The sequence below is a fragment of the Prunus persica genome, chromosome G8, assembly GCF_000346465.2.
Source record: "Prunus persica cultivar Lovell chromosome G8, Prunus_persica_NCBIv2, whole genome shotgun sequence".
NCBI classification, from domain to species: domain Eukaryota; kingdom Viridiplantae; phylum Streptophyta; class Magnoliopsida; order Rosales; family Rosaceae; genus Prunus; species Prunus persica.
In genome coordinates this window covers 172,710-185,369 of record NC_034016.1, presented here as the reverse complement: position 1 = coordinate 185,369, position 12,660 = coordinate 172,710, and the positions used below count along the sequence as shown (strand labels likewise).

General features: G+C 40.3%; 2 protein-coding genes across 2 annotated transcripts; one reads left to right on the top strand and one right to left on the bottom strand.

Moving 5' to 3' along the window:
• On the top strand, positions 4,798-9,010 carry LOC18767083 (vacuolar protein sorting-associated protein 9A). Its single transcript, XM_007199827.2, has 6 exons — positions 4,798-5,095; positions 5,191-5,338; positions 5,661-5,831; positions 7,082-7,261; positions 7,876-8,179; positions 8,680-9,010. The coding sequence occupies exons 1-6, from the start codon at positions 5,001-5,003 to the stop codon at positions 8,916-8,918; spliced, it is 1,137 nt and encodes a 378-aa protein (XP_007199889.1). The 5' UTR covers positions 4,798-5,000; the 3' UTR covers positions 8,919-9,010.
• Positions 8,979-12,388, bottom strand: LOC18767895 (PHD finger protein At1g33420). Its single transcript, XM_007199653.2, has 4 exons — positions 11,428-12,388; positions 10,842-11,196; positions 10,086-10,694; positions 8,979-10,003 (listed from the first exon to the last, which is right to left on the bottom strand). The coding sequence occupies exons 1-4, from the start codon at positions 11,744-11,746 to the stop codon at positions 9,145-9,147; spliced, it is 2,142 nt and encodes a 713-aa protein (XP_007199715.1). The 5' UTR covers positions 11,747-12,388; the 3' UTR covers positions 8,979-9,144.

Sequence of the window (12,660 nt, the reverse complement as noted above, 5' to 3'; positions counted from 1 at the left end):
GAGAGAGAGAGAGAGAGAGAGAGAGAGCGGGTGAGAGAGAGAGTGATTGAGAGATCGAGTGAGAAAAATCTGGAAAAAAGAAGAAGAGAGGAACTTGAGAGGAATTGAGAGAGGCAGAGGCGAGAAAGTTGAGTGACGAGAGAGAGAGAGAGAGAGTGACTGAGAGATCGTGTGAGAAAATCTGGAAAAAAAGAGAGGCAGAGGCGAGAGTGATTGAGAGAGACAGAGGCGAGAGAGTCAGGTGACTGAGACTAAGAGGAAGAAAGAGGCGCAGTAGTGAAAAAAATTCGAAGCCCTTCAGATCACTTTAGGGTTTCGCAGATGTTGAGGCCCAAAAAAGTCTATGGTTGGGCCCAAATAAGTTTTCGGTCCAATATGATACTGTATTAAGAAAAGTTACATATCGGAGTACATGAAGGCTCGTCATATACAAGTCATAGTCCACATGCCATGCTAAATAAATAATTTGTCATGCCAAGGACTGAGATAATATTATAAAATACAAGCCCATGCTAAACTAAGCACCGTGTCCCTATTCAAGGACGATAAAATTGAAGCATGCCAAGCGACACGCCACGTCAAGTAAGGAATTATTATTCCGTACCCAATCACGCCATAAGCTTAAGTGGGCCCAAGCCACTCAAATACCCGGAGCTTGCTTGAGTGGGTTGTGGTATGGATGGTAATAAATTGTCATGAGGCCCATTGATGGGCTGAGAAATGGAAGTCCCGGGTTGCTTGGGAGCCTCGAGACTCAAGTCCATTTCATAGGCCCAAACATGTGGGTGAGCACAAGAGAGAAAAGAATAGCCCATCACTCCAAACAAAAATAACCCAACCAAAATAGCCTATTGACTCAACCAAAAAGCCCAAACGTTTGATAAAGAAAGCCCACTTACTTAATGATTCACCTTTGCCCATACAATTACCATAATGAGCCACAAAAGCCCCAGCACTTGGCTGGAAAAACAAAAGCCACGAAGGGGAAGTCTGAAGGTCCATTATACAAAGCTGTTGGGAGGTTCCAGCACATGGGAAGGGAGCAAGTTTCAAGCACACGACACCCAATGGACCAAAGGATATTGGCGCGCAGAGGAGAACCCCTCTTTGAACAAGCATATATGCCCATTCTCTTTCCCTCATCAGACCTAGCCATGGAAGAAGGAAGGAAAATGAAGGAAGAAGATGGCTGGGAATAGGAATTCTCCATAAAGGCTGCTGCGGGAAGAGCATTGAGCTCCTAAAAATCTCTGATTTTGTGAGATTGGGCAGAGGAGATTTTTGCTAGAGTAGGATAAGTCAAAGAAATTAAGGAGAAATGAAGGAAAAAGCTTGGCCAAATTGGATGGAAACCACTAGGGTTTTTTGAAAAAAGATAGCTTTCAGCAGCTATAAAAGAAGGCCTCTTCTACCCAACCAAAAAAACAACCCACATTTCAGAGAGCAAACTTCCTCTTTCACCTGCAACACCCAGCAAATTCGTGCTCTGTTCATCTTCCTCCCCATTTTCCCCCCTTCTAGCAGGCTGCTCTAGCATTTGACAGAGTCACTGTCAAGCTGCCGGACATAATACTCAAGCCACCCATTCCTCTCTTTTTCCTTATTCTCAGCCAAACATCTCTACAAACTCTTCATCTCCTACCTTAGTACCCATTTTCCCCCCAGGAACACTTAGTTTTCTCTTCAGTGCTAAACTCATGATAATTTTGCTCCCATGCCACAAGCTTCTCATGCTAAGCTAGAAAATTTATCTGTAAGCTGTTGTTATTTTCATTGGTGAAGGTAACCAAGGTGTTTCCTAAAGCTTCTCTATTCTTTCAAATTATTTTTGGAGCTTGATCTTTGAACTCAGGCATAGGGGATAATTTCATCCATCTGCTCTTTACGGCAGCCCAGCCCGTTTGTAGCTGCAAGAAGAAAAAAAGCCCTGATAGCAGAATCTCAATCTAGTGTAGGAATGAGTAGGATATGCCATACAATCCACTAATCATCCGCTGACACGTGTATTATTTTTAATTAATAATATAATTAAAATACTAGGTCTGGTCCGATTTTCAGCGGTTCGCAGTAAAATAAAACCGGTCTAATCGGGTTCAAAGCCGGTTCGGCTAGTTTTTAAATTTTTAATATAAAAACCAAATCAAACCACCTAAAACTGAACACGCCGACTCCAAATTTAATTTATATTTAAATTATTTAATTGAAATTATGAATCTACCCTTGGTAGGGGTAATTTGGTCATTTTATTATCCAGTAAGATTTTGAGACAATGAGTGGTATGGTTATGTAGGTCGTATTGAGACGAGTCCGTAGACATGCGGTAGGCTCGAATCGGAGTTGTAACAAAGAAGTTACGAGCAAAACAAACTCAGTGGCACGATCGTAATTATTTTGAAAAGAGAGTTAATAAAAATATGATTTCTCTCTCTCACTTTCTCCCCCTCCGCGCGCTCTCCTCCCTCTGCGTGAAACCCCCCTGGTCGGATTTGCAGCTGCCACCAGAGGCCATGACCGGTGCCAAAAGGACCGGTCCAGCTCCGCCGTCACACCCCAGCCTCCTCCCTATGCAAGCCGTCGTCCTGTTGCCAGAAAACTGCGAATTTGCGCCAATTTTTGACAAAACTTCCTGCCGCTCGTTCTCTCCCAATTCTCCACCAAACTGGACGAGTAAGGTATGGATTTCTACCTAGGTATGGATTTCTACCTATTCTTCATAATCTAGTTGATGGTTGGGTAGGATTGCATCAATTTTGAGCATAGGTAGCTTGATTTTCAAATTGGATTTTGGGCCGGTTTTGGGATAGCGATTCCGGCTACTTTCGGTCAGTTTTTGGGGTAGGTCTAAGAACAAAAGTGGTTCCAAATAGGGTGTTATACCTAGGGTAAGAGTCCTGAGCCGTGGTTTTGAGATTTTCCGGCGATACGTTATCTCTTTGGACACCCACGCGCTGCCGGCGCGTGGGCACTATTGAAAAGGGGCATTGTGTTCCGATGCAATCCCCTTGTTGTCCTGAGCGCGTAGGTATGCTCGGATTCCAATTTGGTTGACGTTCGAACCCCGAACTGATTTCACCTATTGTACGTTATCCGGGTTCGATAGGTTTGAACCGTGGATAGCTTTGAATTTAATATATATTAATCTAGGCATTTCTAGGATCGTGTAGGAATTCACGGATCATGAATCGGTGCCCCGGATGTTCCAATTTAATAACTTGAAGTTTGTGTTTTACAATAAACGTCCGATCGTGCGATCGCAAGCGATCAGACCGTTTGATTGGGACCAAACTTGCAGGACATGTATCCTGAACCTTGTAGAACCATAGGAACTTTCGGATCAAAATTTGGACGTTGTGGGTCCCGTGGGCCCATTTGACCAAGTTTGGGCAATTTGACTCTTGGTTGACCGTGAGTCTTCCGAAATATTTTTACCTCCCTAGGAAGATTATAATGACCCTAGTGACAGGTCTTGAGCGTTGTTGAGTTATGTTGATTATGTGGAATTAGGATATTAATTTATTATTTTAAATTGAGGGGTTTATGGGATGCTAGATTTTAGACAATATTAGAAATTAATATATATATATATTTATATATATTTATAAAGGTATAAAAATAGTTTAGAATGTTAGTTTGAAGTGCTATACGCACTACCCTATGTACCTCCCCGGATATTGATACTGTATGAACCATCCTGTGATTGTTAGATTCCATGTGGCGTAGGTTATCCGGCGTGAAGACAGACCCCATACGTGGCATTGGATGTTTCGGCGTATGGGGGAGATTATTTGATGGTTAGGTCACACGTGGCGTAGGTTATCTGGCATGTTGACAGACCTCATACGTGGCGTTGGATGTTCCGGCGTATGGGGAGATCCTGTGATTGTTAGGTCTCACGTGGCGTAGGTTATTCGGCGTGAGGACAGACTCCATACATGGCGTTGGATGTTTTGGTGTATGGGGGAGATTATGTGATGGTTAGGTCACACGTGGCGTAGATTATCCAGCATGTTGACAGACCTCATACGTGGCGTTGGATGTTCCGGCTATGGGGAGATTTTGTGATTACCAGAGAGATGAATAAATGTATTGTATGTGTTTGGAATCGGAATTTTAGTGGGAAGAACTACGTGTGGCTTAATCCCTTAGTAAGGGTACGTAGGTAGCCTAGGGTAGTGCCTTGGTACAGCCACGGGCTAAACTTTACTTATGTTGTTTTAGTGAGTGGGGGTGCTGAATTTGTAGTTGGTCTTGAAATTCGGATAGAAACGAGGCTTGATTAAAAAGTTATTCTATGTTGATTTCAGTAGGCATTCATAAATAAGTTTGAGTTTGTTATATGCACTGTTTAATGCATTAATTTGATTCAAGAGCATTGTTGGCGGTTCTGTTTCGAGTTATTTGAAGGCCGAAAGCCGTTTATGTGAATTGCATGAAGTTATATTGTGCGTGTTGCCTGTTGGGATATTAAATTATGAATTTTGTGCAGGTTGAAATTTGGAGAATATTCAGTTTACAGGAGAGACTCTGCCGAAATTTCGGTAGAAAATCTCGTGCTCTTATTCCTTTTTGGGAAAAAAGATATAGTTTTAGAAGTGGACCCGACATCGGAGTGATGTCGGGAAATTTTCACATAATTCATCTCGAATTTCGTAAAATTCAGAACAAATCCTGTCAAAACCAGTCCGGTTCCACCGGTTTGATCAGGTTTTCGGTAATAATGCTCACCCATACAGTATTTAACCCTTAACAACAAGCAACCAGCAAGAAAAACGTGGGGGTCACGTGCCAAACCTACCATTCTTCCTTCTTCTCCCTCTCTCTCTCCAACAGTTGTCGGTCTTATTAACGACTTATACTATGCTGCTTCTTCTACCCTCTTCCACCTCCATACTCTGTTTCTGTCAAATTCTCCAGATAGAGATTGCCGGTTATGGTGTTGTTGGCGGCAGTGCTCGTCTAAATTGGTCTCAATTTCATATCAATCAAAGAGTTCAAAGAGAATGGAGGGATCTTCATCCTCTTCGGCTATCTTCTATGATTTTCTCGATCGAATGCGAAACCCTGCTTCCCTCGATCTCGTCCGATCCATCAAAAGGTACTTTAGAGCTCAAACCCTAATTCATACTCATACATATTTGTATTGTTTGGTTTCATTCATAGACTGTATCCCTTTTCTTTTTTCTTCGTTAGCTTTATTGTCTCATTTTCGTTTTACGCGGCCAACCCTGAAAATGACGGCAAAAAGGTTCAAGATTTCTACACAACAATGGAAGATGCTATTAGGGATCATCCATTGTGGGCAGGTGCCACTGATCAGGAGGTTGATTGTGCAATGGAGGTACTCTCTGCCTGCTCTTATTTGTCAACTTCTCGATGCTTGTTTCAAACACTGTGGATGGATCTAGTTTAGTTTATGTGGGTTTTCTTAAGATTCTGACGATTAGCTTCACCCGAAAAAAGAAAGTTCCTTTTTTGATCATTGAATTCCCTTTCCCTCCTTTCTAGTTCATACTAGTTAAACTATTATCCAAACAAAAAACACAGCGTAAGAACCAAATGTGATTAAAATTAAGGGAGGAAAATGTAGCGTGTACCACCAATTTGTACTTTTATGTGAGATATTCAGTTAGATTTGTGTTTTCCTATAATTGCTACTGCAGGGTTTGGAGAAATATGTCATGACAAAATTGTTCTCCCGGACCTTTTCTTCTACTCCCGAGGATGTAAAGATTGACCTTGAAACCTCGCAGAAAATACACTTGTTGCAGACCTTCTTGAAGCCTGAGCATTTGGATATTCCAGCAGTTCTACGCAATGAAGCTTCATGGCTGGTATGCTTGCTGCATTTAATCTGATTGTTGGGGAGTGCAAATTATTTTTGGCACTGTGTTGGTAGTTAGTTTATATTTATCTCCATTTAATTATACCAATACCGTGCTTAGTACATTGCTTTTAATTTTAGATTTAGTGCTGTTAGTTTCATGGTTATGTTATCATTGATGTGATGCGATACATTATAGTAGAGTCATTATATTCTAAGGTGATGATTTCCAGCCACATGCTTGGTTTTGCTTGCTTTTCTTGAAAACGTGAATTGACCATAAGAGACATGTCATTTATGCTCACAGTTTTAGTTTCTATCTCAATGGTTATAGCTACCTGGAACCTTGAATAAAGTGAAACTTAATAATCATTTTTCCCAGTTCAAGATTGATTATTTCACCTTGTGTTTTCAGTTTGAGTGACCGTGTTCAGTAGACAACATTTGCTGAGAAATGGTAGTATTTAGAACTGAAATTGTTTCATTTTTTAACAGAGGAGGTCTGATTCCCTTTATGAACTAAAAACACCAAAACAACAGCCTTGTTTCCCTGCCTGCACACAACTAAAATATGAAAGAATGTGTATAATATGGAATTCAAAATTTTAAGTTAAGCACATGTATATGTTTGCAGCTTAGGTTCAAACTTGTAACAGCTTTTGATTTCAACCTTTTGTTACGTATAAGCAAAAAGGATATTACTGCTCTTTCCTTTTTTTTTCCTTCCCCTTATTACTTTGTAGAGGGATGGTGCTTATTTCTCACTTTGTACTTTTGGATCACTTTGTGTGTCACACGTTATAGATATATAAACCACATACATGAGAGGTAAAATCTAGACTACAAACAGGACGTAGCATACATTTATTTAAAAGTGACATATGTTATGATTTCGTTCCACGGATGCATACAAATAAGTTATCGATTACATTTAGTTGGAGATAATAAATACTCTTAAAAGAACTTCGTTGGTTTGAATAATGTGTAGAATCTTGGATAATAGCCTCCTCCCTCTCAGATGTTTGTTGAATAGATTGGTGTTATGAAGACGAATGGCCATTCAGAGAACTAGATTCGTAAAAGTGTTTTATAATTGCTTTAGTTTGTTTCACTCTTTTGTTTTTTTGTTATCAATTTAAGTCATCCTTTCTTGTTTTCGTTTTTACATTGATATTTGACTTATTCTTTTTTTTTTTTTTGGACGAAGATATTTGACTTATTCCTGATAAGCAGCAAGGACATAATTCTCTTTTTATTCAGCTTGCAGAAAAAGAATTGCAGAAAATTAATGCTTTCAAAGCCCCTCGTGAGAAGCTTCTGTGTGTTATGAATTGTTGCAAGGTCATCAACAATTTATTGTTGAATGCATCAATGTCAGAAAATCATGTACTGGCAGGAGCTGATGACTTTCTTCCTGTCCTTATATATGTTATGATCAAGGCAAGCTCTCCTTGGTAATAAGCCATTCTATTAATCATGTCCAGTTGTTAACTATGGTTCCTATGTTTTTCAACTTTTAACAGTTTGATGTGATACTATATTTGAAAATTGTGCCTTCACATGCCTGAAATATAAACTTCTCTCTTTTTCTTTAGTTCATTTGTTTGGTCCTGCTGTGTGCGCTAGAATATGATCTTTTCTTAATATTGATCGTCTTTTTAGCAACATCAGAATAATGTTTTTCTTACCACATACAAATTGATTAAGTCATTGGATAATATTCTCTTACTGTCCAGGATCATGTAGATTACTATAGTAAAATTAGTGGCATTTCTTATGTGTTGTGGCATTCTTGTACCAAAAGTTAAATAAGAAGTCATTGCTTATTAACAAATTAATAATTCTTAGTCTGATAGAATCCTTCATAGCTACATCTATATTCGTGTGCCTTAGGTGTTCGCACTTGTTTTGACTTTTGAGTTATTTAATTAAGAATTTGGTGTTTGATGTTGATGAATCATTTCAAGTCTTAGAAGAAATGTCCCCTTAGCTGTAGCTTTATTTCCCTTGTGCTGCATCACAAGTTACTAAGTCTTTTGTCTTTGTACTAACAGGCCAATCCTCCACAGTTGCATTCCAACCTCAAATTCATTCAGTTATATCGAAGGCAGACAAAACTTGTGTCTGAAGCAGCCTATTACCTCACCAATCTTGTCTCAGCCAAAACATTTATTTTTGAGTTAAATGCTAAATCTCTTTCTATCGATGAAATCGAATTTGAAGAGAGCATGCAAGCAGCAAGAATGACCAATAAAGAGACAGAAAAGGAAGCCACGCCCACTTTGGAAGAAAGGACAACCTCGCAAGGCCAGACCGATCCTGGCCCTTCAGCAAGATCACATGATAAAGAAACAAGTGGTAAGTTTCAAACTATATTGTTAATTTTCCTAAAGGTTACCCTTTCTTCAGTCCTTAGTTGTGGTGTTTGAATCCGCCAGATAATTTTAATTGGTGTAGGATTACTAAGATAATGCATTGTGATTGAACATCATCAAATCACAAGCCTATATAGTATAATTTTTTCTTTCCTTTCTATATTACATAGTACAATACATGCAACCAATACCAACCATTGTGAGAGAACCGCATGACTTTAGCCATCGAGTTGTCCCCTTAAAGAGACATAATGTGCAACTTCAATTGTTCTTTCCCTCTCGTTTTTACTTGTTTTTAAGTAATAATTTTTTCTAATATGAACTTTAAATAATAGGAGTTAGGTATGCGGATAGAAGGGTATAAAATTATTTGGTTATGTTCCATCCAACACTATGCAGATAAATGTATAAACCATTAGAAATATTCGTTTGTTATACTTTTGGTTGTTATATTCCATCTAAACATTCTATTGAAAACTACAGGTGCGTCAAATTACCCTTATATGGACAAAGAAGCTGGGGATTTGACAATTGGAGATGTGGAGAGGCTGCTGAGTGTGTACAAACAAGTTGTTACCAAGTATACTGGTCTTTGCACAGCCGTTAAACACCTTTCTCTTTCTAGGACAGAACCCCATGTCACTAATTTAGAAGCTAGAAATGTTTTCTTAAGACAGCCCGAGAAAACAGGTAAGAATTCTGATCAAAGAGTAGGGCAATGAAGAGGTAATTCTGTACCTATTGCATTTTTCAAGATCAGTAACCAGGACTGAAAATTTTAGTAACACAATAAATATTTGTTTTTTCTTTTTCATTGAGCTATATACAAAGACAAAAAAAAACTCCCCTCAAAATGAGGCGATGGGGCAAAGTTCGCAAGGAACTCCTAAAACGTGAAAAAATCTGCCCCCTACCAAATGTCATATGTACATAAGGTTAATATTACAATCAAAGTACACTAAATGTCATGTTCATGTTTGATGCAACGCTTGGACTATCAGTTGCAGATGCCTTGGCTCTGCAAGTTGTGTTGGAGAAGGGGACACTAATATTAGCTTCCTTGGCAGGATCATTGGTGTTTTGGCTTTTCTTGCGGTATGAGATTACACATCTCATGCAAACAAACCTTGCAGGGATCGCATCAGAGCTATGAATCCCGGCACACCTTGTGTGCTGCCAAACACCACATGTATCACAAGCCAACATCCTCTCCCCATCATCATCCTTGGCCCCACATGTGCAATCAACGGTCCAGCTTTCAAGTCCTCTCTCCATCCGGAAACGGTTAAGCCCATGTTTTGCAGGGCATCTCCCTTTTAAACGAATCGAGCCACATGTTCCAACCAGAAGTTTCACTGTAAATGAATCATTTATAGAGCCATATTCAAGCAATTCCTCAACTTCAAACCTCTTAAACATGGCATATACTTCCTGGAAGGCCATGGTAGCTTCCCTTTTAAGGTCAGCAACGGTTGCATTCAAAGGCAAGACAATCAGTTCTGGAGGCAGGACCAAATCATCTTTGGGTTCATCTGAAAGCTCCACATGACACCAGAGGTGAATGCCACAGGAGCTTTCCGCTGCCATTTTATCAGGCATGTAGTCCTTCACAAATTGCTTGCAATCGAGAAGCTTAGTTGCTGCGTCAATAACACGTTCCCTCATCGCTTGAGGTGTATAGCTTAGCATGGTGTCAGGGTGGATAATGGAATCATATAAAAATTTGAGGTCACAGAGGATTTGCTCTTCCGATGGATAATTCAAATCCTCGGATCCATCAACGTTCCCAATAATCAATGGCTCAAGCCTGTTACCATAATGAGTGTCAGGACTCAAAGCATGTATAAGTTGACAAAAGCAATTGAACCAAACAATGCTGGTCTCTTTACCTGTATTCTACATCAATTGAAGCGGGACTGCATCGGGCCTTAATTACCATACCATTGGCTGCCAACTTCCCTCCCAGGTGTTTAAGGCTGTAATCAAGAAGCTCTGGAGAGGAACTCTTGTACAATGCGGCCCTGAGGGCACGCTTTGACACCCAGCTATCCTCTCCAACACCAACTGCTGCAAGTAGCAGCTTGATCATAGCTTGTTGCACATGTTCGACATCATTGGCCGTCCATGCACATAAAGCATTGGAAGTGTGATGCTGGGGTTTCTTACACGATGTGGGCTTGCGAGATCTATGGATGAGACTCAACATGTATGTAAAAAGATCCTTGATTGTTGGGAGTTGGGTGTCGGATAAAGATTGGTAAAAAGCAATAACAGACTGCATGCGAGTCCGGGGTCTCCTCGGTTGGAATAGAAAAGGGTGCAAAGGCAAGCTGGACAGGGTATCCACTGCTTTGTGGTAAGAATTTTGAGTGAGAGCATAGCTCCCAGCACCAAATTCATAGCCCCAATCTCCATACCAAGAATGGCCGTTGATGATTGTGTGCAGCAATCGATACTCCATCCCATACTTCTTCGAAACATCCATCACACTAACTTTCCTGTTCATTGTTCAAGTTCAAAACATGTAATGCAATTCAGTATCACTTCCCATTTATATCTCAATCAAAAAATAATTATAACAACGAGAATGATTATAATTTTGACAATGGCTTGAAGTAAAGGCAAGTAAGGAAGGAATTATGGACCTGACAGAGAGGGTTTGACAGAGCCTATCCCACAAATCCAAAATGTGACGGCCAGAGAGAAGGGTGGAGCCTCCTTGTCTGCCGTTGAGGGTTAGAAGGTGGGCAAAGCCGTTGGAGTGAATGACGGCATGGAGAAGATGAGTATTATCATGAAGTTGAAGATACGCCCACTCTTCAACATCATCCGTATCCTCCATTGTCGCACTCATAGAATTGCAACAGTTGTTACTTTTGTTGTTGTTGTTGTATTGTTGTTGCTGCTGCTGGTGCAAGGGAATCTCAGTCTCACAAGTCCCAGCGCCTCTTCTTATTATGAAATGGTATCGTTTTTTGCACACCGGATGCCCACTCCAACCTATTGTTTGTATTTTTGTCAAAGGAAGCAAACGTAAAATTTTTGTCAAAGAAAGCAAACGTAAAACATTATCCAAAGCTCAAAATAAAAATACATATTCTACGAACAAAAACAAAAAAGCGAGTGAGAGTAAAGCAAAGCATCCATCTGAACGTACGTATATCTACGTCTATGAGTGAGAGAGAGAGAGAGAGAGAGAGAGAGAGAGAGAGAGTGGGTGAGTGGACTCACCAACGACTCGGCACTGGTCGCAGTAGACGGATCGTCTGGAGCGGGTGACGTCCTCCTCTACGACGTCCAAGGGAAGAACGGCGGTCGGGTCGCCCGGATGCCCGACCCGGAGCGAGATCTGTGAGGTGACCAAGGACGGGAACAACGAGGAGGATGGGCACGTGACGTGCGCGTGACGAATGAGGAAGCTGCGGACGCTCTCACGGAAGGGCTGTGGGGGAACGACGTCGCTGTGGGGCTGAGGGAAGGTGAAAAAGTCCGGGAGATCAGCGGTCACCCTCCTCCTGAGCCGCTTAGAAGGTCTCTCGGTCATGACCATAGTAGATCTGGTTTCGTATTTGGTACTGTGTTTAGTTTTGTTACTGATTTGCTGCTGCTTCTGCTTCTGCTGTTGTGTTTTAAATTCAAAACTCTCTCTCAAAACTTCTTCACACACATTCACAAATAAAGAAATAAATAAATAAGAAGAGAGACGAGAGGAGAGGAGAGGGAAATCGGTCGCTAATAATAAATCAGTCTTACAATCTTTTTATTATAAAGACTATTAGATTAATCTATCTAGATAAACAAGAGGGGAGGAAGGGAAAGCGCTTCTTGTAAATCTTTCTTCAACTGCTGCGTTTTTGCTTTGCTATTTCTTACTTTTTTTATTTACGAGTCTTATTTATAAGGAGAAGGAGAGAAGGAGAGAAGGAGAAATTCTAAAATCCCAAGGTTTCGTATGGCGGTTCCTCATTTTTCTTCGCCTTCTGTTTCCTTTTCTATTCCCACTTTCCCACTTTTCTTTTCTTTTTAATTCATATTTATAATCGTATTTAATTTCTATGGGAAAACAAAAGTCGGTCTTCGGTCTTCGGTCTTCGGTATTCTTGGACCAATAAACTCTTATTTGCAAAATCCTTTTGGACCTTTTTGGCCCTACACATGTATTTATCTGACCCCACCACCACCCCGACCCGACCACCCTATACCTATAGCATGATGAGTAATTATTTTGGTTTTATCTTTTGTTTGCTTTTGTTTCTCCGACTCCGAGCTTCTTCTTTCCAATTATTGAGCGACTCAGGATTTATTTTCTGTTCACAGGCAAATCAATATTTCATTCACAATATATAAATTTGCTTAAATAAAAACACTTTATCTGTTACTAATTTACTATTAGAGCATCTCTTTCTCCACGGCAAGTGTTAAATGCAGAATGTTAAATTTGAATTTGATGACTTATGTTGCAAT